The 27,968-nt window shown below is 38.5% G+C and overlaps 1 protein-coding gene across 1 annotated transcript in view; it reads left to right on the top strand.

The window, feature by feature from the left end:
- Positions 1 to 27,968, top strand: part of cntn5 (contactin 5) — a 154,658-nt gene that overhangs the window by 53,532 nt on the left and 73,158 nt on the right. Inside the window, exon 3 of the mRNA XM_018764086.2 lies at positions 18,703 to 18,915. Coding sequence (XP_018619602.2) covers positions 18,703 to 18,915 — 213 coding nt within the window. The remainder of the gene's footprint in view (positions 1 to 18,702; positions 18,916 to 27,968) is intronic.

Here is a 27,968-nt window from a genome sequence, read left to right as displayed (position 1 = left end):
TTGCAAAGTTATCCATGGTCAATAAATACATAAATACTGCATACATGCATGTGTGTATTATTACCCGGTTTGGCAAGATTGGCAGCTTCCAGTCTCAGGGCAATAACATACCAGCAGATGTTTCTGAGAGGCAAATAAGTAATGTATTCTTCTTTAAGTCATAACCAGGTTGCAGCAGTTGTAAAGAAATTCCTTTGGTGCTTTTCTTCCTGACTAAACTCGCACCCAGGCCGAGCACAGAAATGATTCCTTTTCTTGTGACTGTCAAACAGAAATGCAAAGCCTGACTAAGGGGGGATTACAGGCAGCCGTGAATTAAAGGCAAACACGAAGGGCTGGCTTCTTTGAGCTTGTGGAAGACGAGACTCGGATTAAAATGCATCTCTAATGGAATTACTGTTACTGTAAGATGCTTCCAGTCAGCATGTAATTAGGTGTGAGTTCCAAAAGAAAAAAATGGCCTAAACCTGCAGTTACTTTGTCAGTGTCTCCTCAAATGAAAGTATGCTGATATACTTTACTCTGTAATAATCTATAGTAATACAGATGTGTCACATATCGAAGCAAAACTGTATGTAACATAGACAGGGAATGCTTGAAGACAAATGTATTCTCATTTAATTGTAATTTATCATGAATTACATGTGCTGTTTGCTGCTGTTGAAGCATTGCTAAATCACAATCCAACCCACAGTGGCCTTGCCAAAAAAAAGTACCCCGCTTGCACAAGGTCTTGTACTGTCCAAGGAGATGAAATCAATATCTATTACACCTTTTTTTCCTTAGTTATGGTAGGTTTCAACAACAGCAGAGCAGAGTCTTAGAAGATTTGTATATCTCATCCAAAGCAATGCAAGCTGTACTTTAACATTGTATATATATATATATATATATATATATATATATATATATAGGGGGAGTGCGTTGGCGCAGTGGGTCGGACCAGGTCCTGCTCTCCCGTGGGTCTGGGGTTCGAGTCCTGCTTGGGGTGCCTTGCGATGGACTGGCGTCCCGTCCTGGGTGTGTCCCCTCCCCCTCCGGCCTTACGCCCTGTGTTGCCGGGTAGGCTCCGGTTCCCCGCGACCCCGTATGGGACAAGCGGTTCTGAAAATGTGTGTGTGTGTGTGTGTATATATATATATATATATATATATATATATATATATATATATATATATATATATATACAGTATATATAATGTACATAATGCACAGCCCTCTCCTGTCCAATCAAAAAAAAAAGCTATTTTATTCCTTTTATGACTGTGTTTTAGTAGGCCTTATTAAACTTTAGCAAATGCTTGTGAAACTTTCACTATGCCAGTGCAACGACTGTAACGAACATACTTCTGAAACAGCACTACCAGACTAACAGGACCATGTTATTGAACCTGCTCACCTGGTGCTCACAGTATGTTGTGCTGCCAAAAAGTTGAAATCTCACATCATTCACAGCATAACAGCTGAATCAGTGAAACTTGAGCCCTTTGTCTTATTTTATGCACTCTTCACACTGCACAAAGTCACTGCATATAGTCTTGCTCCTAAGTTAGAAACGGAGTGAAATACTTAGGTTTCATTTAACTTGCAAGATGAACTGTCACTTCTTATTTCATCATAATTTAACTATGGATCCCATCATAGAAAATAAATTGAGCTGATTTGGGACTGGACACAATGATAGTAAAGCCTATTTCACATCTGGATGTGAAATGATTATATTTTATACCAAATGTCCTTGACCTTCAATAAGGTCAAATCAACATACAAACTCTTTCACTTTCCCACTTCTCTATACAATTGTCACGGCAGTCCAGAGTCTATCTCGGAAGCAGATGGCACACCCTGAATGGGATGCCGGTCCACCATAGGGTAGCTATACACATTCACAACCTTCCGGCAATACAGAATAACCAATAAACCTGAGCTGGACTTGAACCCAGATGTGTACAGTCCAAGTACTGACTGTCTGGCAGCCACACTACCCACTGAACCGCCATACCACCGAAAATTCAAACTCCATATAAATAAAAAATAAAAAGTGATGTAAAGCACCCTCTCATATATCTTATTACTTGTTCAATTGCCTTGATTCATATCTCAGTTTTGATAACTGTTCTTCAAGGAGTGCACATGGAGTGCATCTGTCACGTGAGCCAGTGTTGTATGCAGAATTTTAATTTTTTTTCGTAAATCAAAGGTAACAGTGGCAGGCTGCTCATGGGCAGTTCAGACAGTGCAATGGATGGAAAGTCCTACACAAGTGAAAGTGATGAGCTTAGATAGGTAGCACAAATAAAATTAATTCTCCAGCAGTCATTAAAATATGTTATCAAAGTCGATGTGAGAATCTTCGTAACTCATTTCCAAGGCACTACGTAAATGCAATCTTCTGGAGTGTTTGGGTAGTGTTAGGTTGTAATTGTGATGGTAATGTGTTGTCAGCAAAGGTATTGCTGCTGTATGTAAACAGTGCACATTGCACGTATTCCGTGACCTTGGAGGCTGATTGCTTTGTTTACCCGTAAGAAGTAACTGCAGATGAAATTTTCTCTATCATTAAGCATTATGTCTGAAACAGCAGCAGCAAGAAGAATAAGCACAGTAAAGTATTGCCATGCAAGTTTAAAGCTTTTTTAAAAGCGGCCGAAAGTGGCAGACTTATGCTTGTGTTGATTTAAATTTGACTAAAACATCTGCTGTTAATCAGAACACAGTTACAGTACATGAACTCATGCGGGTACTTCCTATTTCCTGCTGGTTGCTTTTCATCAGAGGCAAATTGATTCAGTTTTCGTCATAAAATTCTTTTCTCTTTCATTTTCTTTTCTAGGCCATATATCTTTCTGCTGAAACTCTTGATGGCACAATTTATTAACACAGTACAGTTAGCCTCTTTCAGCTATGCCATTAAAACGTCCACATCACAGGATGGCACAGGAATTACAGGCTTCCTTCAGTTAAAGTCATACGCAAAGCCACAATGCATGAAAACGACATTACCAGTGATGGATAACAAACAAAAGACAGAAGCTTTTCGGGGGGGCGTGGTGGTGCGGCAGGTTTGGCTGGTTCCTGCTGTGTGGTGGGTACCGGGTTCGAGTCCTGCTTAGGGTGCCCTGCAATGGAGTGCCATCCTATTCTGGGTGTGTCCCCTCCCCACTCGGCCCTGCGCCGCGCGTTGCCAGGGAAGGCTCCAGCAATCCTACTTGGGACAAGCGGTTGTTGAAAATGACAAAGACATGACATGAAATCTTTCCATTGTATGTTTTACTTTTCAATTTTAACATGATTCAGACTGTAGTAGAAACCAATATTTAGTATACGTGTGGTATTTATCATTTCTAGAGATCCGGTTTAATTAAAATGTCTTGAGACTCATAATAAGCAACTTTTTCCAAGCTCATGATGCCTATCAATATCAGTGTCAATGCTGTAAAGGTTATATCTAAATTATAGCAAAAATATTTGCAGATAGCGCTCTGAAATCAATAAGTCATTGCTAATTGCTTTTTATCCGCAATTGCATTTGTGGAGAAAGATGCTGACAGCATGATATTTTTTGAAAAAGATGTGTTCCTAAGTCTTCCTTGGTGTAAAATTTTATATTTTTACCTGGTTAGCAAGGTATTGAAGAAACTGTTGCATTTTACTGCATGTACAGCTTGTCGTGTATATTATTTTTCATGCTAAAACTAAATGTAAAGGCAGCAGAACTGTGGTAGTGCTTCACAGCCCCTTGACTGTGGACTTGAACATGGATCCAAATCTTGCTCTGTCTGTGTGGGTTTCTTCCAGATGTCCGGGTTTCGTCCCACTGTCCAAAGATGTGTTTCAGGTGAATTAGTAACTATAAATTGCCATTACTCTGTAAATATGTGAGTGAGTTAGTATGTGATGGACATCCGATTCCTTCATCATTTTCTATGTTTTTGCAATGGGCTCTGGACAGCTTTGCCCAGTACTGGACAAACTGTATTTGTGTACATTTGGCTTATATATGTTTTTTTTTTGTTCCTTCCTTAATTCACCTGTACTCCAGCTGGTAATCTGAGAGACTGAACATACAGTAGTTCTGAATTATGCGATTACTGGATTCTGAAATAATTATTGGTTAAACATGAACACACTTTACAGCTGTGTGGATTAGCGCGCGCACACACACACACACACACACACACACACACACACACACACACACACACACAGACTGGCTGAAGCCATGTGTCCCGAGCTGGTGCCCAACCCGACAACACATTGCGTAAGGCCGGAGGGGGAGGGTATACACCAAGGACGGGACGCCAGTCCGTCACAAGGCACCCCAAACAGGATTCGACCCCCAGACTCACCAGGGAGCAGGACCTGGCCAAACCCGCTGCGCCACCATGCCCCCTTGTGTGGATAAGCCCTCTATTAAAAGCTTTTTGTACTGTTTATACTTTATATACACTGATAATATATTGGCAGACTGAAAATATGTCACAGTCCAACAGTTACCCAACAGCAGCCCAACAGTTCTGTAGCACTGAAAATTTTATTTGAGCTGCATTTCAACCTGCTATCACATTACTTGAGTATCAGCTAAAGCATGTAATTTAATTAGTTTCTAATTCTATTTTAATTTTTACTCATCCACCATAATTGTTTTTTTTTTTCTCTGTATTTCAAGGAAACTTACTTCTTGGTGATTTCTTACATGATTCCTGAAATATATGTGCTGTCATACTTCAAATGTGAATCTCATAACCTCAAGGAAGAAAAAATGATAAATGAAATGTTCTTTCAGGAAATTCCTTAACTTCATGATTCCAGAAAGGTGATTTATTTGCCTGAAGACTGAAAGTGACTAACAGCTGGCTTGAGTAAAGCTAAAAAATATATCCTGGAGGTACATCTTTAAACTTTGAAAGGATCCCCACATTTCAACTGAAAATGTTGAAAAGGCTAATTACTTACTTTCAGTTAAATGTCACCAGAACCCCAAAACACAGTTACATAGTGAACTTTTAGATCCAGTCCTCAGCAAAAAATTTCAGGCCGCACCCTGCCATTATACATGTGAAAAGCTATTTCACTTTTACATTTATTGATTAAGCTGATGAATTTTTCCAAAGTGACGTACAATGTTAAGGTTACAATTATTTACCCATTTATACAGCTGGGTAATTTTACTGGAGCAATTTAGGGTAAGTACCTTGCTCAAGGGTATTATAACCAGAGGTGGGGACCAACCCTGCAGCCTTTGGGTCCAAAGGCAGTAGCTCTAAGCACTACTCTACCAGCTGTCCCCAGCGCCTTTTAAAATTCTGAAATAATTTTAGTTGCTATTAATAAGAGACAGCACAATATGCGTCAAAAGAAAAGCACTGAATGGTGAGTAAAAGTTCCTGAATCCAAATGTTATACGCATTTGACCTTAAACATATGTGGCCTGTGGTCGACTATGGAATCAGAAAAACTTGGGCTTGGAGACATTCACTTGTGGTCCTGCTTGATTAACTCTCAGCTGAGTGGGATCATCATGCAAATTAGCTGCTGCCTGGATCCCTTTGTTAATATGAGCTCATGCTGCCACTGACAGCTTTTTAACACCTCTGTGACTCATTAGGGCCTGCCAGCAGGAGATTATATGATGCTTTGTGCAGCTCTATTTTTGTGCAATTCTTAACATGTTTCAAAAGCAGGCCTTCCAGCCGTATCGTGGACACAGTGGCTACTCTTACAGTGTACTCCCAGACTGACAGCATTTCAGCATCGCAGTACCTTTGGAAAGCATGCATCCCCTGCTTCTCATTTTCATCTATTGGAATAATACATTAAAATACACATAAATATGACTAATTTGTACAAGTCTAATTTCAACATAAAGTAAAATATTTAGAATGCCTTTAGAATTATTAATAAATGGTTTAACTGTTTGCCGCCTTCGTATTAAAAATCTACTTTTCTTGAGAGGTCACATTTAAATGTAAATGAGCTCCATCTGTGTTGATATTAAGGCCACCTGAGTTCAATTGCATGAGACGAGCATAAATGCTACTGACTTTGTGAGGTCTCACAATGAAACAGCACATGAGATCAGTTGCGCCGTCATTAGTGCCAGTGATGTTTGAGGTGAAATTGGTAAAAAGCTAGGAAAGATTATAAAAACATTGTTAAAGCTTTGAATTGCTGAATGAATGATGTTAATTATTACAGAACTCATACGCTACCTGGATCAGGCTGTGTTGTCGAACTGGGCAGCTAGACAGAAAGGCTTGTTGTTACTGAAGTGTAAGCTTCAACAATGGTACAGCTGAAAGAGCTCATTGTCTAAAACGGGAATTACTGTTCAAAGAGAATCGATCTATTCTGCACTACAGATTTAAACCTCTTTGGGGTGTATGGAAGCCACATTTGACAATGGTCAACAGTAAGCCATGTGAAAGACAAAATTTTATGGTGTGGTGTAACTAAAGTTGGACTCTTTGGCCTGAAAGAACAAAGATATATTTTGCTCTAACCAAACACTGCTAGTACCTCCTGTGACAGCATCTCCACTGTCACACAGGATGGTAGCCATGGGTTATGTGGCAGATTTTCAGTAGGAGCAAAAATTATTGCCATAAATGGCAAGATGGACATTGCTAAAAACGGTCACATCCTTAGGAGATCCAGTGAGTCATCAAGCATCTGTGCTCTTCTAACATTGATTTCCAAGTTAAAATAAATGTAAAGTCATGCACTATACACAGAGAACCAATGAATCTGTTAACAGCATACACACTGGGCTGTTCCTATGTCTGATTGACGATAGGGTTTTATATCCCATGCATTTATATTCGTTAAGGTGTTGCAGCAGCTCAATATTATTTGCAAAAAGGGGACTGGCATGCCGTGTCAATTTCTAAAAAGCTGCAGTATGAAGGTGCTCATCTACGGCACTGAGAAACAGTCTCTGACATAGTTGCGAAGCAGAAACAGATGATCTATGCCTGGGGTAATCTGACAGAAATACAAAACTATAGTGCACTGTAGTGGGAAACAGTCATTGTCGGTGGAAGATTTACTTCCACATTGGTTGCTTTGTGAGTGGTACTGAAGACGTTCCTTCCATTTCCTGAACCAGCATTGTCAGATAAGGTGGTGTCATGTGTCCACTAATCGCCCATTGTGCCTTTCACTTCTGTGTGCTGGTGGGAGATTCAGTTTAAGATACCTGCCATCCATAGGGAAACTGGGAAGCAGAAAGTTATCTGTATGTCAACTGGATTAGCCCACCACCTTTTTACTCTAATCATTTATGTAAGCTCCAGGAATCTCCACAACGTTGTGGGGCTGAGGGTGAACGTAGAAGGCCATGAGTTGATAGATGGCAGATGAAAGCAAAAACCAACACACGTAACAGCTCTTTGATTTCCTTAAAGTTATAAGCAAAAATGCTCAAATTCCACTCTAGGGTTGAACATTGTACCATTTGGAGGCTGCAGAATCACATGAGTATATAAGGATGGCGCCATCATTTATAAATCTAGGGAAAAGTGTAAACCATAGGCAAAAAACAAACAAAATGTACTTGCAAAATTGCATTACGGTAGTATATTGTCACTATATACTTGATTTTTTTTGCCAGCATATATTACAGTAATTGCTGATTCCTAAAGATGGGAAATGAGAGGTGCATTAGATGTGGCCATTTATTTTCTTGATAGAACCTTCCTCAATGAAATGAAATACTTTGCTAAATCGGATAAATACTGATTCCATCCCCAGCTTCTGCTGTGGTAATATCAACTTTTATTGAAAATAGGATGGGAAATCTATTTCTTACTATTCTATTATAATTCCTCTCTGCACCGTCTATAAAATAACCATGAAGGGCTGCTTTTTAAAACAGAAGAACCAACAAAAATCCCCTAGAATGTATGAGTTCATGAGGAGAGGGTGAATGACAAAAATGTTTCCTTGTTGATGATCCAGACCCCAGGGATATTTTATTGCAGTCAAGAAAAGTAGACAAAATGATATTGACATTGGAACTGCTTTGAAAATAAGTTTGAGAATGGAAAGAGACACATAACTTACACAGGTTAAAAATAATAATAAAATACTGGCATTTCTTGTGTCTTTGTCATAAAACTGTGCTGACATTATTGAGATGTGCCAGTATGATATAAAGGTGGAAAGTAATAAAACGAAACAGCAGACAGACAGATACTCAGCCATGTAACATAAAGGGAAAGCATGGACAGGTACAGTACTTTAGAATTTAATTTGACTGCATGTGTATTAATGACTCCGTTAACTCTGCGATTTTCCCTGAAGGTACTGCACGTAATACTGATGGATCTTATTCAGTTAAAACCTTCTGTAATACTGTTGAGTCCCATCAGGTCAGTATGTATGCAGCACTGTCTTTTGGTCAACTTTAAATTCAAACCAGCAAATTTTTACGTTTCTGAATGTTCCTTTGTTTCGGGTCCCAAATTAAGAGGTTCAACTCATTTTAGCCCAAATCCATTTGCCTGCATCAGTGTTGCAATGATTTTTACAGACTTCATTTTCATTGTATTGATTTTAGTTGCGAGAGACCATTTCTAGCATGTTTAGTCGTTTGTACCTGTGCACACAAGTAATTGCTTGTTTATACCATCAGGTCATGTGAAAAGTCTTGTGCCTGCTGGTGTCCCTTTTGCCACTTTCTCATTCAGTTCTTAAGACTGAAACCATGTACTGGGTGACAACGGAGCAGATACAGCAGCTCTGATTCATTTCAAAGCTTTTGTCAGGAGGTCCATCCAGCTTCCCTGGATTTAACCGCCAGGCCCTCTGTGGGGGGTGGGGTGGAAGCTGAAGAGTTTCTCTCTCCAAGTCAGTGATGTGCAATCCCCACCACTGGTCTGAGTCGATTCCTCACCCAGGCACTCGTCTAATAAAAGAAAAGACATCTGCTGGAAGGCAGTCTCTTGTCCTGCAAAAAGAGACCCCCCACCTTCCCCCAAGTCAGCAGTTTCTCCATATCGTGCATCCCAATAGCTGCTGGGACCTCAAGGCATAACCTAAGTCACTCCCCTTGTTGCTGAAATTATACAGCACGTTGCTTATTACAGTCGCCTCTGCAGAATTTATGGTTGGAAGTGAAAATGAAAAATCTTTAAAGTCATCCCCGAAGAAATTAAGAACAGCCTACTTTATTAGGATTCTTTCAAAAGCAAATTCTATGTTTACAATCTATATCTCTGTTTATGTTCAGCTCCCTGTAGTCATTATAACAAAGACTTGCATCATGTTATAATTTCCAACAGGCGCTGAACTAAACAAAACAAAAGCAACTGTGATTTTGCAACTTCCTTCGACTGCATAACATGGTCCATGTGTTTTTTCCTTGCATGCCAAACAAATTCTGTTGAAACTTGTAAGTGAAGCTATGATGTTGATGTTTTAGTGATAAGTATGTTGCTTCACAGTGCAGTGCCAGAAATTGCTGTATTTATTTCAATATTTCAGTGGTCACTGAACCTCACATACAAACAACAAAGCATGCTTTTTAGAGCCATCCATTCTAAAAGTACCTTTTATTAATTTATTATTTCTTTTCTTTGGGTCCTCCAATTTTATGCAAGAACATTTTTTACTTCTTCTTTTACTTCATATAACACAGTTATTAGGAATAGTAAAAGTAAAGGCAAAAAACTCATAAACACTTGAGAAGTGTGGAAAAAGAAACTATATGGAAAAAGTAAATATACTTGTTAATTCTCATGTAAAATATTTGCGAACCATGTGGAATTATCTGGGGGGTGCGGTGGCGCAGTGGGTTGGACCACAGTCCTGCTCTCCAGTGGGTCTGGGGTTCGAGTCCCCCTTGGGGTGCCTTGTGACGGACTGGCGTCCCGTCCTGGGTGTGTCCCCTCCCCCTCCAGCCTTACGCCCTGTGTTGCCGGGTAGGCTCCGGTTCCCCGTGACCCCGTATGGGACAAGCGGTTCTGAAAATGTGTGTGTGTGTGTGTGGAATTATCTGAATTTCTGCATGAATGCTTTATTGCAAATAAAGTTTATTATGTAAATCACAGTAATATATTAAATCTGATTCAACACATAGCACACAAAAAATTAATATTGTATATTCATATACTTAGTGAACAAATTGTTTAAATATTCTAGGTTAGATTATTATGGAAAAATAGCAAAAGTGTGTGGTCCCTTAGGTTTAGCAAGACGAAACCTGCTTTAGCAAGAATAACCTCAAAACATAGTGGAATCACCATGGTTTTTTTTCCTCTAATTAACAGATGAATTAAACCAACACCACCAGCAATAAAATGCCTTAACACTTCTGACAAATGATGCAGATCTGTAATTGCTGTTACTCTTTCTTCAGTTGCTGCTGACTGGAGGACTTTTTGGACATTAAGTTGGACTCTAAAGACTTCAGGGTCAGAGGTGATAATAAAGACATGGTCAGAGGTGTCCCAGGAGTGGGCCTCTGGCTAGATCCGTAATTTTCTATAAAGTGCTTCTTGCCATCATATAAATCAATGAATTAGATGGCTGTTGGTGGGGTGCTGTCAGTGGACCCCATGACACATGGTTCTGGGAGCTACTGCCACACAGCACTGTGAAGTTCTTCATGAGCCTCAAGCTGTCACACCGTAATTTATACTTCTATAACCCGACTTGAATGTAGCACCAACCTCCCCTCCAGACACAGCTACACTGAAACTTAGTAATAGACACTAAAACTACAACAGTAAAATTACCATTCAGTACAAGGTGTTAGAAAGGAGACTGTCCCAAACTATGACTACAGGTTTGGAATTTTAAAAAAACCACATTGCCATTTCTCTGAATGCAGAACTCATTTGCATAGTGATATCTGCAAGAGGATGGAATTTTCAACTGAAAAGCTTGCAGGATAGATTGTTTTCTGTTTTGTAGATCCTTTCTCAGCGTTTACCTTCAATAAAGCCCAAACATATACATCTATAATACAGCCTTGGAAATTAAATAGTTTTTTTCTACATTTTTTTCTCCATGTTTTTCACACTTTTTTGTTTAGTAAAAATTTGTTTCACAAACATGTCATATCCCAGTCCCTGTTTTGTTCTACTTTTTATTTAATTTAATTTTATTGACATATACTGCCCATTATGTATACTGGAAAGCATACAAAGCAGAACACTACTATGGAAAACATAGAGCAAATTGGTGGCAAGAGCTCCTCAATATTGAGGCCTCAGTTTGCTCAGAAGTCTGGGATGAAAAAATCATTGGAAATACACTACCCCTGTATGAACCCCAGGGCACTGATGGGTAATTTTAGGAGCGTACAATTCAGAATGCTTTATCAGATCACTGAATGCCTCCCCAATTCAGACTGTCACTCACACATCAACAATTTCATGCCACATTATTGGAATGGGAAGGTCCAAAATTAAATGTCAAATTTAACTTGCGGCTGGCCACGTTGTCCGCGTTGATTTTTAATGAGTTTGTGCCTATAGCTGGAATAGTAAGTTGTCTCAGAAAGCTGGAAATTTATCATGGGAAACGATCATGCATTATTAGAGGTCCTGTGACCCATCAGAGTGTCCACAAGTATGGCAGGGTGATTATTTTTTCTTTTTTCCCTGGAGAAATTGACTAAAGATATCCTATTAAGTGAGGAAGGGATAGCAATGCTGCCAGTATTATTGCTATTTTGTTTAATTTAAAATAATTATTTTTGTGATGATTTTGTTCCATTTCCACAGAACAAAAGAACTGAATCCTCAACCAGTTTGACAAGCTGGTAACGTTAACATGTCATCAGATCTTCATAAAATGCTGCATGCAGTTTTTTTCTTTTTTTTTTTTCTGTTAGATTCACACAAGAGAGAAACATTATATTGCATGATGGATATCAAATTACAGCCCCTAGTTCAATGTACAGTATTCTACAACATTGCTTTAACAGAGATTATTTATTATGTCTCCTTGCTCTCTTTTCTTGGGGAAACAGCTCCAATGGGATTAGTGTTATTCAGAAACTGTATTTAATATGTTTAATACAATATTAAACTGGTATAAACTAGTGAGACAGTGGCTGCAAATCTGTCTACTATAAGCATGCACATGGCATCACTGTGTCCTGTGACTTTACATGAATGTAAATTAGCACGATGTTCCATACCCACGTATAAAGTGCTCTCAAGTGTGTTTACCTCTAAAGAAGATATTTCTGCAATCCATTCACCTTCAGGGCAGTGCATACTTCTGTGATGCAGTGACACTGCATAGTTAGAATCTCCTCAGTGATTCCATACATCGTAGTGTCAGCATGACCTTCAGTTTTCGCTCTCTCTCTCTTTAAGCTGCTTATTTTCTACGCAATGTTGTTGTTATTGATGTTGTTGCTGTTATTCTGAGATTTTTGTTTTTTTTTTTTTTTTATCCAGAAATTTTTCATTGCAGGATGTGTGCAGCAATAGAAGGGACTTTACTTAGATCTGAAGCTCAATCTTGATCTCAAGCATTAAACCAGTACACAGCTTTCTCACCCTTGGTGATGTGGGTTTAAATCAGCTGGTAAAAAAACAAGTAGGAAGGACCAGAATCCTCAAAAGATCCAAAAGTTTGTAGGCTAACATCTCAGCAGGGACAAAAGGTATCAACTTTTTTGTGAAATTTCCAGCTGTATCAGTGGTTATATGTTGAAATAATAAGATCTGTTGAGGTGTATATTTTTAAAGTGTCTACTAAGCAGTTAAACAATCAATGATGGCATCATTATGACCTCAGCAGAGCAATGCATGATTAAATTCAGTGACAACGACCAATAGAGAGCCCGAAATGTATATTTTTCATCACTTTTGACAAGGTCGTGATGTTTGGCACATCTTATGAGTCTCTAGTGATTATCACAGCAAGAAAAAAATTCTGATTATTCAAATTGACTTCAGATTTATTGGGACAAATTGCAATTTCTGTAATATAATTTTTACACCAATGAGATGTGACGCCATTTGGTGTAATTACTGTTCTGTCCTGGTATAATACAACTATTATTTTTATATTTGAACTTGTGTGTCGGCTTTGGAACAAATTTAATTTGCCGAATGTGTTCCTGTTAAAAATTCACTCAGTTCTTTATGGTGGTGGTTAGGTTATAAACTTTTGTGGCAGTTTTGTTTAATAGGAAGGCATTTTTCATTACTGCATTTTTTTTTATTTTATTTTTTATTTTTTTTAAGTTTAGCGCAGTTTAATGCTTACATTTTAGTTTCTCCCTTCAGTGTGCGATTTTTAGTGGCCTCCTGGGAGAAAAATAGTTTAAATTGCCTAAATAATTTAACTAACCTGATCATGTTCTAGCATTTATCCAAAACATGAATCATTTATCCAACTTCGAATGCACAATAAGTAAAAACAAAACCAAAAAACAAACAAACAAAAAAAAAACAAAAAACAAAGAAATGAATCAGCTCTGACTTTCCTGTTGCAATGAGATGCAACCCATTACCCAGCCTATCTCTTATTTAACTCAGTATTTATTTATTGGGTGGGGGGCATAAATATGTGGAAGAGGATGAGTGATGCATGAAATCAGTTTTCACCAAGGGCAAACAAGTCATGCACCAGAAATAGGGTTGAGTGTGCATACATTTGGGTGCAAAGAGGACAGGAAGTCTATTTACATTCAGTCTGCACAGCTAAAGCATGCCATGCAGCCTATGACGAATATACCAGATGAAATGTGACATCCCACTAAAAACAGTGTCCCGTTGCATTTATTTATTTATTTATTTGTGCAATTATTTGTTTGCTTGACAAGCATCCTCATCCACAGCGATTCAGGAAGATTTTTCAGGAGCACATAAAAACTGAGCTGAACAAACAGGTGATGTAGCAGACTCAGCAGCAAGAAATTCAAAAACTGTCAATGTCCACCACATCTACCACCGTACAACTGCATGCTGAATGGAGCAATAAATGAATAAATGTTCCCAAGAACTGTTTAAAATGAATCTAGTTTAAATAATCTTGATTAACTGTGTATGGTTAAGCCAATCTGGGGAGATGAGCCTTAAGGTGCCATTGTAAAATTAGGGAGTTCTAATAGTGGTTGGTAGGTCATTGCATTATAAGAAGAGGCATTAAGTATGGAGGAGAGGTTGCCAGACAGGGGAGGTGAGATGGAAGCATTAATGAGAGGCGATTGGCCTTGATTGAGCATTATGTCAGGGCAAGAGATTGAAAATGGACAAAGATAACAACCAATAAATAATCAAGGGTGGTGTGTAGACATGAGACAAGGACACTCTTGGGGAGAATGAAAAGAAAGTTGGCAGAGATGTTCTAGATGAATTGGAGACTTCTGGATTCCTGCAGGGAAGCCCATCCTGTCGACTATGGCAGTGGTCCAGACCAGGTTTATTTATGATCTGTTTTGTTCTCTGCCATACATGGTTTTTGTTCCTTTACCAAGCACTCTAATAATGTCACATACAAGTACATTTCTTTGCAGTCATTCTGCAGGCCATGGGAAGATAATTAGCTGCAAAATCCTTCATAGATCTGCATGAAAATGTTCTGTCACATCTTGTCGTTTTCATTGGTGCCATATCTCCAACATTAATGGAGAATACAGAAAACCCAATCAGCTATGATCTAGGCTGAGAAAAAAAGACATATCACATTTTCAGCAGAATGAATTTGGAATGAGAATCTATGTTTCAGAGTACATTTTTTTTATAGAAACAGGGCTTCATAATACAGATCTGTTGCAGATATTGTATGAATTGGATTATCTGTAATAATCCACTGTTGAATAACTCGTCTCATGCCCAATCAGCCTCAGTCGTTTAATCACAGTCGGTAGGTCTTTATTAATCTTACAGTCTGTGGCTAATCACACTCCTGTACTTGAGCATCTGACCGGCTGGCATTATTTAATTGAATTTTTTTACACCAGTAACCTATGTAGAACAGTCACGCTGAGACATCCATGGAATAAGAGTGCTCTCGAGCACTCATTTTTTTTTTGAGGTCCACGTCCACCAATGGCACTGGAGGGCCTTTGATCATTCAGTTTTTACTGTGTTTCCCAGCCCGAATGCTTCTCTGGTCTGAAGAATATGGAATGTCCCCTTCCTTTTCTTTTCATTTGTAGACCTTTCTTATGCCAGAGAAGGCATGGCTTGTGGGCCTTTTTAAAACAATATTTAGCTGTAGGTAATGTGGCCTGTTATTATTCTTTTTAGGCATATATGGAAAGCAGTTTGTTGTACAGCTGGAACAATGCAGGTTAAGTACTTTTCTCAAGGTAACTACTGGAGAGCCACTCCCAGGACTCAACCCAGCAACATTTTCATTTCGATGTTATGTCCCAAAGCACTCTGCTTCCTACTGCCACATGATAATAAGAGAGATAACTTTAGGATGTAACACAGCAGTGGGTAGCAGTAGGTTTATTAGTTGTTCTATATATAGATATAGCCTTTTATTAATAATATTTTAAAGAGGACAAACTATACAGTGCACTCTTTTTGCAGTGTACTCTACCAAAGAGGATGTGGGGAACAACACAGTCTAAAGAAATTAGTATGTAAAATGAAAAAAAAAAAAAAATGATGTGAAATATTACCACACTTTAGTTCATGAGTTATCTGCCTGCAATCCTGGGTAATACTGGTAGAGTACTCCTACAGTCACTTAATCTCCAGGTAATGAGCAAGACGTGCAGGACAGGCAAGAATTTTGCCTAAAATAGCAGTGTGCTACGCACTGGTTAGCTAGGTGACAGAATTCTCTGTTCAAATATGCAGTTTCTGCGTTGTAACAGGAGGTTTTTAGGACAGGCACAGGCTGCAAAGGCATAGCTGAGATGAGACGGGTTTGACATACCTGCCACTGAAGTCAACGTGATTATAGCACACAGAGCTGGCCTGTAGCTCAACACCAACAGAGGGCCGTCACTTTGACGCTGGAAGGACTTGATTCTCCTCCAGCAAACAAAGAGGAAGATAAAATTGGGATCCGACACATGCAGACCTGCAGGGGCTCTTTATCAGATAAAGCCCAACAATTGACGCCAACTTGTAGCTGTCAGCCCAATCTGTTCAATGGACAGAAGAGTGTCTTCAGCGAAATGGCTCACGCCTGTCGCAGGGTCACCTCCAAAGGAAGACAGCATGTCTGAGGAGAGTCCTCAAAGACAGATCCTTGTGTCTGGACATCCGTATCTGCTTTCCCTGTAGGTCCCTTCAAAACACATTGCTAGACCTTGTTCTTGGACTGGTCGATAGACAGCAAGAAGTTAAGGATCACAGTAAATATTTGGTAAACACCAAACTATATAAACGTGTGAGACTGTAAATAATGTAATAGAATTCAGTTCTTCCCACATGTTGCCTAATCTCAGTTTATTTAATTGCATTTCTTATTGTTGAGTAAATAATTACTTGTAGAATACTACAGTACTGCGCCTTTTGCCAAAGAAATCAACTCAGTTGCAATTACAATGCCCAGCTGCATTCGGCAAAGATCACGCCGCTTGGATCACCTGCACTTATTGTCCCTTCAGCCCTGAGCTTGTGTCACTTGTGGCATCCTGCAGGTAAGTCCGGAAGATTGGCACAATACCAAATATGCAGCCTGTGACCATTTAAGCTTTGGGTGTCCTTTGACTAGAATTAATTGTCCTTTGATATTTTCAGTGGCCTTCAATCACCAAGTCTTTTCTTCCATGTAAAATGAATAAGTGGTATTTGTTCAGGACTCAGATCAATTAAAAGCAAGGTAAATAACCACCTGCTGTACTTTAGTATGTAGCTATAATTTTCAAACAGCTCCCTATCGGCCTGGATTTATGTTTAAAATACATATACTGTAAATAAGACAAAGAAACTCCTGTTTTTTTTTTTTTACTTTGAGATTTCCCTCAACTTCATGCTGCTGTTTATTTCTCATTTTAATACATTATACTGCCCCACAGCAATAAATATGAGGGTCAAACCTTTCGAACAAGAGCACTCAGCCTTGGATATAGTATTATTACTCATCCATGCTGGTGGCAAGTGAATCACATTGTCACTGTACAGAAACAGGATATTTGCGAATTTTAAGGTGTCTTTATACTGTACCTGTTTTTTCCAGCTGGATTTATTCAGTGAAGCAGTCATTCACCAATGAAACACCAGGGCTTCCTTCAAACTTATTATCATCTTCAGTATTTTTATTTTTGATTCAGGTATTGGACAAAACTGGTGGATTTTGACTTCCAAAAGCTTCCAACATTTTATTGCAATGTTTCGAAATAAAACAGTAACAGTTTTCAACGCTATTCCCCACAGCTGTTCACAGAGAAGGATATTTGCATGCTGCATTATTAAAATCTTTGTGCACTATAAAAAAAATTAAACAAGAGCTGAATGAAAACGCCACTTAGATCAGAGAAGGATGGAAATGCAATGGTGATGCCATTCAACAAATCCGCATAATCAGAAACAACCCACTCAAAATGAGCTTGGCTGCTTTACTCTGACCATTAACTTCACACCTATAGAATTCAGAAATAACAGCACAATTCTTCCTGGCACATATCGCATCCAAGTACATAGAAAAAGGTGTCTGCATTGTCTGCTATCCCTCGGATTGGACAGGGAGCACTCGGATTCTTGTAATTTTCAACACCATGGGACGTATTGACATATGGAGTTGAAAATTGGTTAAAGGAGATGCCATTTTTTTGGGGATGCTTTCTTTGGTAAGCAGGCCTGGACATGACCAGGCAGGGTTTATGGTGGGGGGCATTGGGTGTTGGATTCAGTTGTCGCTTGTGTAAAGAACATGGAGCTCATATGCAATTTCCCTCCAAAGTGCAAGATCAAACATGGATGTGGTTAGTGCTACACAGATCATTTTATGGTTTCACTTATTATTCAAGGGCCTGGAAAATTATTTCATAATAACTTAAATTCTTGAATTTCTCTTGATTGGGCTACCTTTGAATAAAGGCAAAGTGGGCTGTATATGGTTTGGACTTCTTTTAATCCATTTTTTTTTTTACATTATTGTTGATGGGAGGGCTACAAAGTCCTTGGTTTGAAATTTCAAACACTGAATATTTTATGCTGGGCTGGTCTAATGAACTTTAGAGAGAATCGGGATGTCCGTAAACGTGATTGCAGCTCGAAAAAATCAGAAGTGAAGGTCACATTTGCAAGTATTATAGGGAGCCTTTAATTGGGATTTCATAAATGTCAATGAACCTCTTCTTCTGACCTCAGTCTGAGCCTGCAAAATACAAATAAAAAACCATGCACCTGGTGTCATGATCTCTATTTACCAGAGGTTACACCCTTCTCCCTGTGAAAGGCATTATATAAATGTCGTTGTGCAGTGAAGTGAAGCGGTGAATCGTGGAAGCGTGTCACTTCACGGGGATTTTATCATTAGATACTGGACATCTGTGTACTAATGGACTAGCTGCAGCCTAGTTGGGAGCTTTTTGCATTATAACTGGGGGACTGACAGAGCAGAATCTCTTAACAGGAGCAGTCCTTTTCTGGATGGCAGTTACATTAATTCATTTAGCAGACACTAAATGAATAAATTCAATGTGTGAATTTATTAAATTCACACGTAATGCATTAAATGTGTATACACCTGCATTAGACGTGTAAGGCACAAAAGCTAAATGTCTATCTTGTCGCCCCCTCCCATCTTCTTGTTCTTGTGCAGACTTCTCTAAAGCAGTGGCAGGGAGACCGGCCCCTTACGCGGCCGTTTTGAGAATGAAACCAGACAGCTCCTCCTCGTCACTTGGCTACAGGGGCAGGTCTCGCCAAGACCACAGGTCCAGATTGCCAGCTGAACCAGACTGGACTGGGCTCTCTGAACACTACCCATCACCCCTCAGTGCACTGGGTTTTCAGGAAGAATCTACCAGTGAAGGTGAGGATGGCCTTTTCTGTTTAATGTTGACCGCAGCAAAGCCATCCAGAAGGATTCCATACTGTCTGTCTTTTTACCAGTGTGGTCCAACAGACGGTGTGTCGCATTTTCATAACAAATTATTATTAAAACCTGTGTAGATTTTTCTTCTTAGATTTTCATGTTTTAGTGTATTTGTAGATATAAGGAGAACAGTTAAGAATTTGTGTGCCATTTTATCCGATCACTGAGACCCTTAAAGACTTGAGAGAATGACAAAACCTTAATTCTAAGCCCTGATCCTAGTGTTTTTTTTTTGTCAGATTGCTTAATCCTGTCCCAAATGGCACAATTTCAATTCATTACTATTTGTCTTAGTTAAAGAACAGTCATAGTGCGGAAAAGGTAAGTTTTAAATAAGCTTGTATATTGTGCTACAAAGCTTTAAAAAGTATGTGTGATTAACTTGAAAATTTCTTTTTTTTTTTTTTTTTTTTTTTAAGGCCGGCAAACTGTCTCATTTATTATTTATTAACTTTTATAAACAATCAGATGGTGACTTTTTATTAGGAAATCACTTGTACAATATTTTTTTTATGCCAATACCTTCCTTATAATGGATTTATCTCAACACTAATTCAGTTTAACTTGATTGAAACCAGAATAGCTAATCCTCAATTTACACTTTCACCTTAACATGGTTTGAATGATGTAGTTACTCTAGTGAACAGTAATTAAAATAAGTTAATTAATTTCCTCTGGAAAACATTACAGCAGAGTGAGAACAGCTGATTCAGACCAAAAGAGCCATTTGATTCATAGCCTGACACTAAAAAAGAGACCTATTTGATTCATAGCATACAGCTTACTGTTAAATCTGACAAGAGCTGTATATTTGTCTCTTTGAGGTCATCTAGCATCTACAAGACCTAACAATCTGTTTTAATGCTTTTCTTGGATTTGGCATGACAAATGAAAACTAGCCATTATTTTGTGTACTTAAGGCCTTCTGAAACTATAGTACAATCATTGAAAGACCAAGCAAATATTAGTTCTTGTTGTGAGAGAAAATTGTCTTTTTGATGGATAAATCTGTCAGAAAAAGATTAATTTTTTGTAGTCCAACAGGGACAGGTTGCTGAAATGGTTATGGGTAAATAAGTTTAGCAACGTCAGGGCTTGTCAGCACCTGTCTGACTTTGGTAAACGGAGTTGCTGGTTTCATCTGTCTTTGCAATAACGCTGTCTTAACGTATTCAGCGCTTCGTCAGCCATGGATTTTGCTTTTTTTTTTTTTTTTTTGATGTGTAGAAATTTAAAAGCCTTTTCAAAAATCTCAGCTCTGATTACATTTGAAGCATCTGTGCTTTGGATTGTATGATTAGCTATCCCATGGATATGTGCGTAGATGGAGCTGCACCAAAATCAAGCTTGAAGCCTAAAACTTGGCTGATTATATGCTGATATGAGAAGGCAGGCTGTGGACTGAGTTGCCCCATCCCTCTTCTCCGAAAGTGACTTGAATAGCTGCAACTGATCTGGTTGACAGAGCGAGCTAAAGTCAGTCCCTGGCCAGATAGTCTCCTTCTGCATTATATCTCTGAAGGATTTTTGATGGATTGTACCTTAAAGGTTTTTATGCTGACCTACAGGTTGAGCTAAAATCTTTGTCATGAAATGAAAGCCCTGATCATTATGTGGTCAAAGTTGAGATGCTTGCTGTCCACCCTCAAAGTTCTATAGCTCAGAAAATCACATATCAATAGAGCAGTTTGTCAACACTTTTTTAAAACATTAGCAAGTGTCTCTTTAAAATTCAGTGCTACGCTGTGAATTTTCAAGGAAGAAAATCGGATACTGGAACTTGTTAAGCCATCTTTAAAGGTATCCAGCATGGGTTTTAATGTTTACCACATTAAATCCTGCAGCTGTTGAGCAGGAACCAAAGCCAAAAAAAAAAAATCAAATAATGCACTGAAAACAAATCACTGCTTGATTTGGTGAACTCTGTTTGTTAAAAAGGGTCTTTGTCATCAAACTTTGATTTGAAATGACTTTTTTTCAACATTTGTTCAGTTATTTCTTTTATTAAGATCCCTTTTTTGTAGGACTATCTTGTGATCTTGTCTGAATATTAATAAATATATATTTATGTATGTACACTGACAACTGCATCTGGGGAGAGCTCATTATGAAAAATGAGCGCCAGGTGTGGACAGTTAGTTAAATTTGAAGACTATTAAAAGACATAGATGGAGAAAGCAAAAAGTGGTATTTGAGGTTTCTAGTTTTAATGGTTTTGGTGAGATGGGTTTATATATTTGTTTATTGGTCTAGAAATTTGTTACAAAGGGTTTTTGACTTTTATTTAGTATTTTTGAAGTGCTGGCTTCCATCTTAGTATCCATGTTCTGCTTTTCAGTTTTGCTAGAAATATATATATATATATATATATATGCCTTACGGGGGTGCGGTGGCGCAGTGGGTTGGACCGCAGTCCTGCTCTCCGGTGGGTCTGGGGTTCGAGTCCCGCTTGGGGTGCCTTGCGACGGACTGGCGTCCCGTCCTGGGTGTGTCCCCTCCCTCTCTGGCCTTACGCCCTGTGTTGCCGGGTAGGCTCCGGTTCCCCGTGACCCTGTATGGGACAAGCGGTTCTGAAAATGTGTGTGTGTGTGTATATATGCCTTACGTCCTGAGTTGCCAGGTTAGGCTCCGGATCCTTGCTACCCCGTATGGGACAAGCGGTTCAGAAAGTGTGTGAGTGTGTGTGTGTGTGTGTGTGTGTGTGTGTGTGTGTATATATATATATATATATATATATATATATATTTAAATATATATATTTTAATAGAGGCAATAATCCTACTGTTATAATTTAAACTGTTACCACCTCCAGACAACACACATTACAAATTTCAGAAAAAATCTGAATGACTGAACTTTGAAATATTTACAGGGTTTATAAATGAATAAATAAATCATTATTCCATAGGCTTCCTGATGTGTAGTTTCTCATATTTCTTTGGTCTTAAAATTGCAAATGATGTGTTCTGTAACCTAAAAGCCTAAAATATTTTGCATTGTTACCAGTGTTGCCAAAATCATGCTCTCTGTGCATTCAGAATGGTAAAGTAAATATAGTGTAGTGTCTAGACATTTTATTCTATTGCGAAGGTATCACCAATAGTTTTAACAACAATATTAGCAAAAAGAGAAAGCCTGCATCAGCTAGTTCTATTAGCAGCTTCCCCCCTCCACTACCACATAAAGGATTCTGATTTATCACAGCCATTAAAATCCTCAACACTATATCACCACCAGAGTTCATGCCTCAGTTAACTCTTTCAAATCAGTTTGTCTTCATGAAGCATTCATAATGAATTAATATGCACTAAATATGAATGACAGAACTGCATAAAGCCTTCAGACTGCTATAAAATATCCTTGACAAACTTTGTTACTGCACTATTTAATCATATGCTACGTACCAGACTCATTAATATGTGACTTTTGCATCATATGAACCTGGAAATCTGAGCCAGGCATAGAGAAATTATTTGTGTTGTGGTTCACACTATCAGACGTCAAACTGAGTACAGTACTGATGTGAGTCAAGGTCTCACATCTTGGATTATAATGAATGAATTATAGTGCATCAGCTAGCTTTCTAATAAATGAATTTGTCAAATATTAAATTCTGATGTAACTGATTGTCCCAACTGGAGAGACTCCAGCATATTTCTGTTCAAGTATTTAAACCTTTTGTGTTTGCTGTATGTAACTTTCAGCCCCATTTCACAATTTGAGAAGAATGAAAACTTGGGCCCAAGGCATTTATGGTAGAATAACATTGTTTTGGATTTGTCTTGGTTTGAAAAATTCTTTTTTTTCCCCCTCTTTTCCAAAACCTCTGATCTTTTTTTTATTAATAATTAATTGGTGTTTGTTTTGGTTGCAGACTGTACTGTGATGTTGCACAGTTACAACCAAGATTTTGCTGATTGACTGTGTCAAAATTGAATTAAAATTTTCATGCTTTGCCTGGTATCATCAGTTATGCAATCTTTTTTTCCTTCCTTCTCATGTCAGGTTTTCTTGGTCTAAAAGGCAAAGTGAGTCATTTGTATGGACTGGTTTTATTAGCTAAGCCACCAGCAAGACGATCACACCATAGAGCCAACAGCTTAAGGCGTTTTTCTCCTTTTCATTCTGACAACGCTCAGCATGTTCAAGACTAGCTCAGACACTCCACATGATGCATTTAAACCAGCCCTGATTCCAAAGTATTGATCTACTGTTGCGGTGAGGGAGAAAATTTGCCCTTGATCCTGTGCTGACACAATGTGTAGCATAGGGGGTTTTGTTAATGTACCCCGCTGAGTCACAGCAGAAGGTTACACAGCCACTCGGAAGCTGCTAGCACTCCTGAAGGCACAGATAATTTTTGCCCCCGTTGTGTTATAAGACTGGGTGGCACGGTGGTGCAGCAGGTTTGGCCAGGCCCTTCTCTGTGGGGGGCGTGGTGATGCAGACACAACTTATAATGCATATAAGACACAACTTATATTGCTACTGAGAACACCATATATTAGTTTCTTATGTCTGTTAAGATATCATAAACATACAGGCCACTTGAATGTCGAATGAGAGTTTGTGTGTCTTCAGAAAGTTTAATTGGAGAGCTCATTGTACGTGTTTGTGACATAAGAAACTAGGCTGATACGGATTGTGGAAAAAACATAATATATTTCCAGCTCTCATGGCTATTTTTGGGCATGCATTTGTAACGTTGGGCATTTCCAGCAACACCGCCATATCTACTTCCATGAAATAAACAGTGAAATTGTATTTTGGCTGCTAATTCCATATTTTACAAGCCATTGATTTCAATAGCTGCATGATTCATTATGTATATACAGTATGTGTGTATATACATATATATATATATATGTGTGTGTATGAGAGATAGGATTTCTTCCTTATAACCCTAAATATTCTATTTTACCTTACTGTATTTGCACAATGTAGAACTTTCTATGATATCACAAAGGAAGAAATTCTGAACTGGCCACCAGTTGCAGCTCTAATGTCCTGCAGTTTTGCTTTCAAGGATGGAAAATGGACCTCAAATGTCATTAAAAGAATAAACTATATACCAAAATGTTTTAAAAATTGCTCATTATATATTTTTATTTATAATCAACACACATATAGCAACTTTCAATGATTTACTCATACATCTAGGTACTTTTTACTGGAGCAATTCAAGGTAAGTACTTTCTTAAGGGTTCTGTTGCAAGACCCCACTTGCAACTTGAACGTTTCTTTTAAATATTGATAGAGAATGTTTAATAAAAATCATGTTAAGTATACATTACTTGGCGAATGTAGCTTTCATGGAGAAAGAACCATATAATGGAAAACTCCATAATGTCATTTAAATACGAATCTGTAGATTTACTTGGCTCCGATCCTGTCATGGTGCCTTTGACATTCTGTGGTTTATTGCTTTAATATAAAGTTAAACTTGAAAAGACAAAGCAGTCTGGGGAACCTATTTATTGTGCCACCACTGTTTTCTTTCCATCAACCAACCTTTCAAGACACTCCACAGAATTCACACATTTCAACAATGTACAAACTGAGCACAAGAGATGTACCACAGACATTTCACAAATCACTTGTATTGCAAATATAACACCTCGACATGCCCGAAGAGTAGTTGAAACTTGTCTTAACAAGGGTTGGTGCCTGTATCTCAGTTAGGGGCTAATTGCATCTCATCAGCCATGGGGCCCGAAAATTCCAAGCTTTTTTATCACAAAGTTGATGGATTGCGATGTTTCTGTGAAACAAATTATTATAGTCAAACTGAATCAATAGGTAGGATCAAAAAACTGCTTGTTTTACACATCTCACAGATGACATGATGACCTGCCAAAAAAAAAAAATATATTATTATATTTATTTGTCTAATTATATAGAGTTGACAAATTATGATGATAGAGGTTGCTGTACTAAAAATTATCGAGCTGTATAAATAGATGAATAATGGTTAGTTGCTTAGGCATATTTAGTGCAACTGAGTTGCCTTTGACATAGCTTGTTTTTATTTCAAAATAATAAGACTGTAAATTTTACCTATTGCCATCCTTTCTACTGATCTTCTGTTTATGCAAGAGCGAAGGAAGTATTTGGCTCCATTACATTTGAAGTACAGTTGATACATGCTTTATACATGGTGGGTTTTTGTGTGGTCTATATCACTTTGATGTCTGCACTCAAGGATAAAGTGTAGAGTTACATCCTTTTAATTTTTGCTTATTATATGCTGACAGTGCTATCTGAGACTGAGGATATAAAGCATAGATATAGTGGAAAGAAGAAATACAGGAGCTTCAAAGAATGTTTTTTTGCCAGACATTAAAAGCATTTTTCTAAAAATATGTAAGCCTCAGAATGGCATGTATGGCAACATACAGACAGTCGATATACTGAGGAATCAGTAAAATTCTGAAATAAGACGCCTGCAATATTCACCTTGAGTTAAACCTGTATTGGAAGGACAAAGAGGTTTGGATTTTTATAAAGGTGGCCAGCCTATTCCTACAAATTATACTGACACTTACTATTACATGCGGTCATGTCTGCAACATAATGTTACGCTCAGAGAACAAAACAAAGCAAAAAAAAGCATCTGAGAGTCGATGCAGGTTTTTCTCATTTAGAAGAAAATGGAAATGCCAATAGCCTGATAAGTTTTGATTTTTGCCTGGAAAGTGTTTGTTTTCCTGACAGACCTGTTCTTGTACCATCACGCAGGTAGACCAGAGCAGAGTATGTGTTTAACAGTTCATGATTTAGCGAACGGCAAAGGGTGCTTTTTGTTGTGACCTCCATTGGGGCCTTTCTCGTTCCCTACTCAGATCCAGAGGAGACAGGCCGCTCAAGGCATTTCCGAAGACTCACTGAATCCGGGGGTCAGCCTCTGCAGTCCTAGACTCTCCAGCCACAGGGTCCTCTAGTTTTCCTTGTACTTTGGCATAATTATTTGGATGGTACAGCAGGCCATCTCGCTTCAAGTGCACATCATTGGGAAAGTGAAATGTACTGCATTCCGAAGCCTCTAAGACTATGGCTGTTAAGGACTGGAATCAGTGACATCTGAACTGGGATCCCCTTATTTCATTTGTGTGCTTTGACACATTTGTTGAGTGAAACCTGCACGCTTACACTTTGTAGTGTGTGTGGTCAAAATATACTATTATTGATTGCATCCAGGACCCTATAGTGTCATTCAAATTCATGTTATCAAGTTTCTTTGAGCCCTGCAAGGAGTTCCAGAGAAAAGAGCAAGGTATATTAAAAACTTTTTAAAGCAGTTAGCTGCTCCAGTGCTGCTGTGCATTTTGAAGGATTTGGTGGAGGACAGGCTTTTTTTTTTCCCACTTCTTTTTTCATCTTGCTTGTGATTTATGTGTAATACTGGAGAGCAGTTAATTTCCCTGCGGAGCAGCAATTTGCTGTCAAGAAGCCGCTTGTATTACAGGAGGTGTATGCCGCAAGAGGGGTTGAAGGCCCTGCATGTCACCGGATGTGTTTTATTTTTTTCAGGGTACACAACTTAACTTTGACATACCCCTTGGCTCCTGTATTGATATAACTCCCACAAACACCTGCACTTCGCTTTCTTGAGACACACATATCCAAGTCTCCAAACCTATTACACGCACATACCATATCACTGTGACATGGTATCCTTCTTCGCACAAAATACACAATGGAATTGGTTTTAATATAATCTTGAATGTACAGAACTGTACCATTAAAAAGAAATTTAAGTCAACAATTTGAAAATCTCTGTTTGAGAAGGATACAGTTAAATTTATTAAATAAGGACCTGTTACTCTTTTACCTTTCTGCAGCTTTTCTGTGACATCCGCATTGATTTAAACTGATCAAGGACCTTGGTGACCACAGATCATTTATCAGTACTATTTTATTCAACATCGACACTGAAGCATTTTAACAAAATCAAGAGCTTATAAGATCCCAGGAGTCTTCTGTATTATTTGTTTTTCAGGAAAAGTCAGGAAAAAAGCCAAAATGTGTAGTATCTCTCTGAATATGCTGGTTTCTTCTTGCAAAGCACTCTGTCGGAGAACTTCTCGACGGAAAAACAAGCTGATGAGCAGACACAGACATGGTGTAGGAACGATTCGAGAAAAAATACTGGCGGAAAATCACAGCACTTCAGACTTTCTTTGCTGTGAAGCAACGATGAGAACAAAATGCAGCTCTTTTAGAAATATTATCCAATCAAACTGAAGCAAAACGAATCGAGATATGTGCATGCAGGCAGTCAGACATGTATATTAGCCCCATATTTTAGTATTTTGCCCCCCTCCAACCCGCCTTGTACAGAAAACGCAAATATGCGTAGTGCAGTTCCCAGCCCTCATCCTTGGGGAAGTGAGGAAACCTTGGGCCTTTGATTAGACATGTTCTCAGCCTACATGAAAGGCGCTCAAACGACTTAAAGCGCGTAAATTATTTACAGGGGAGACGGGGGCTGTAGAGGTGGCCATTAGAGAGAAGGCAGCAAACCACAGAGCACACAAGTGTATGGGAGTAGCTCTTTAATCTCACAAAGTTGAGTCTGACCAAGCCACAGGCAAAAATATACATTCTGATGCCCTTTAGACTAGTGGAAAAACGGCGATGTTTCATTGTATGATTCAGTGTTAAACTTTATTACAAAAGAAAAGCTGCTAATTACGAGATGCATCACCTTCAGTTTAGCAATTAGCACCCCAGACTTAAAACTGAGCCATTTTTCTTATGCATTTCTCACATAAACTTAATTTGATCATTTATTTCTTTTCCCATTTGAAGTTTTATGCACATTCCTTGATGCAAATGGCATAACAGTGGTGCATGAAGGTTCAGCCTGCTAATTTTGCAGTTGTGTAGAATAAAATATTAAAAGAATTAAGCGACATTTAAGAGTGTCATGGCAATAATGACCTCGTTCCTCTTTGTATTTGAACCAATTGCGTTCTGGTACCACTTAC

The sequence above is a fragment of the Scleropages formosus genome, chromosome 10 (genome assembly GCF_900964775.1).
Source record: "Scleropages formosus chromosome 10, fSclFor1.1, whole genome shotgun sequence".
In the NCBI taxonomy this organism is placed as follows: Eukaryota; Metazoa; Chordata; class Actinopteri; order Osteoglossiformes; family Osteoglossidae; genus Scleropages; species Scleropages formosus.
The sequence above is the reverse complement of the archived record's forward strand: the minus strand, read 5'-3'. Positions and strand labels throughout refer to the sequence as shown.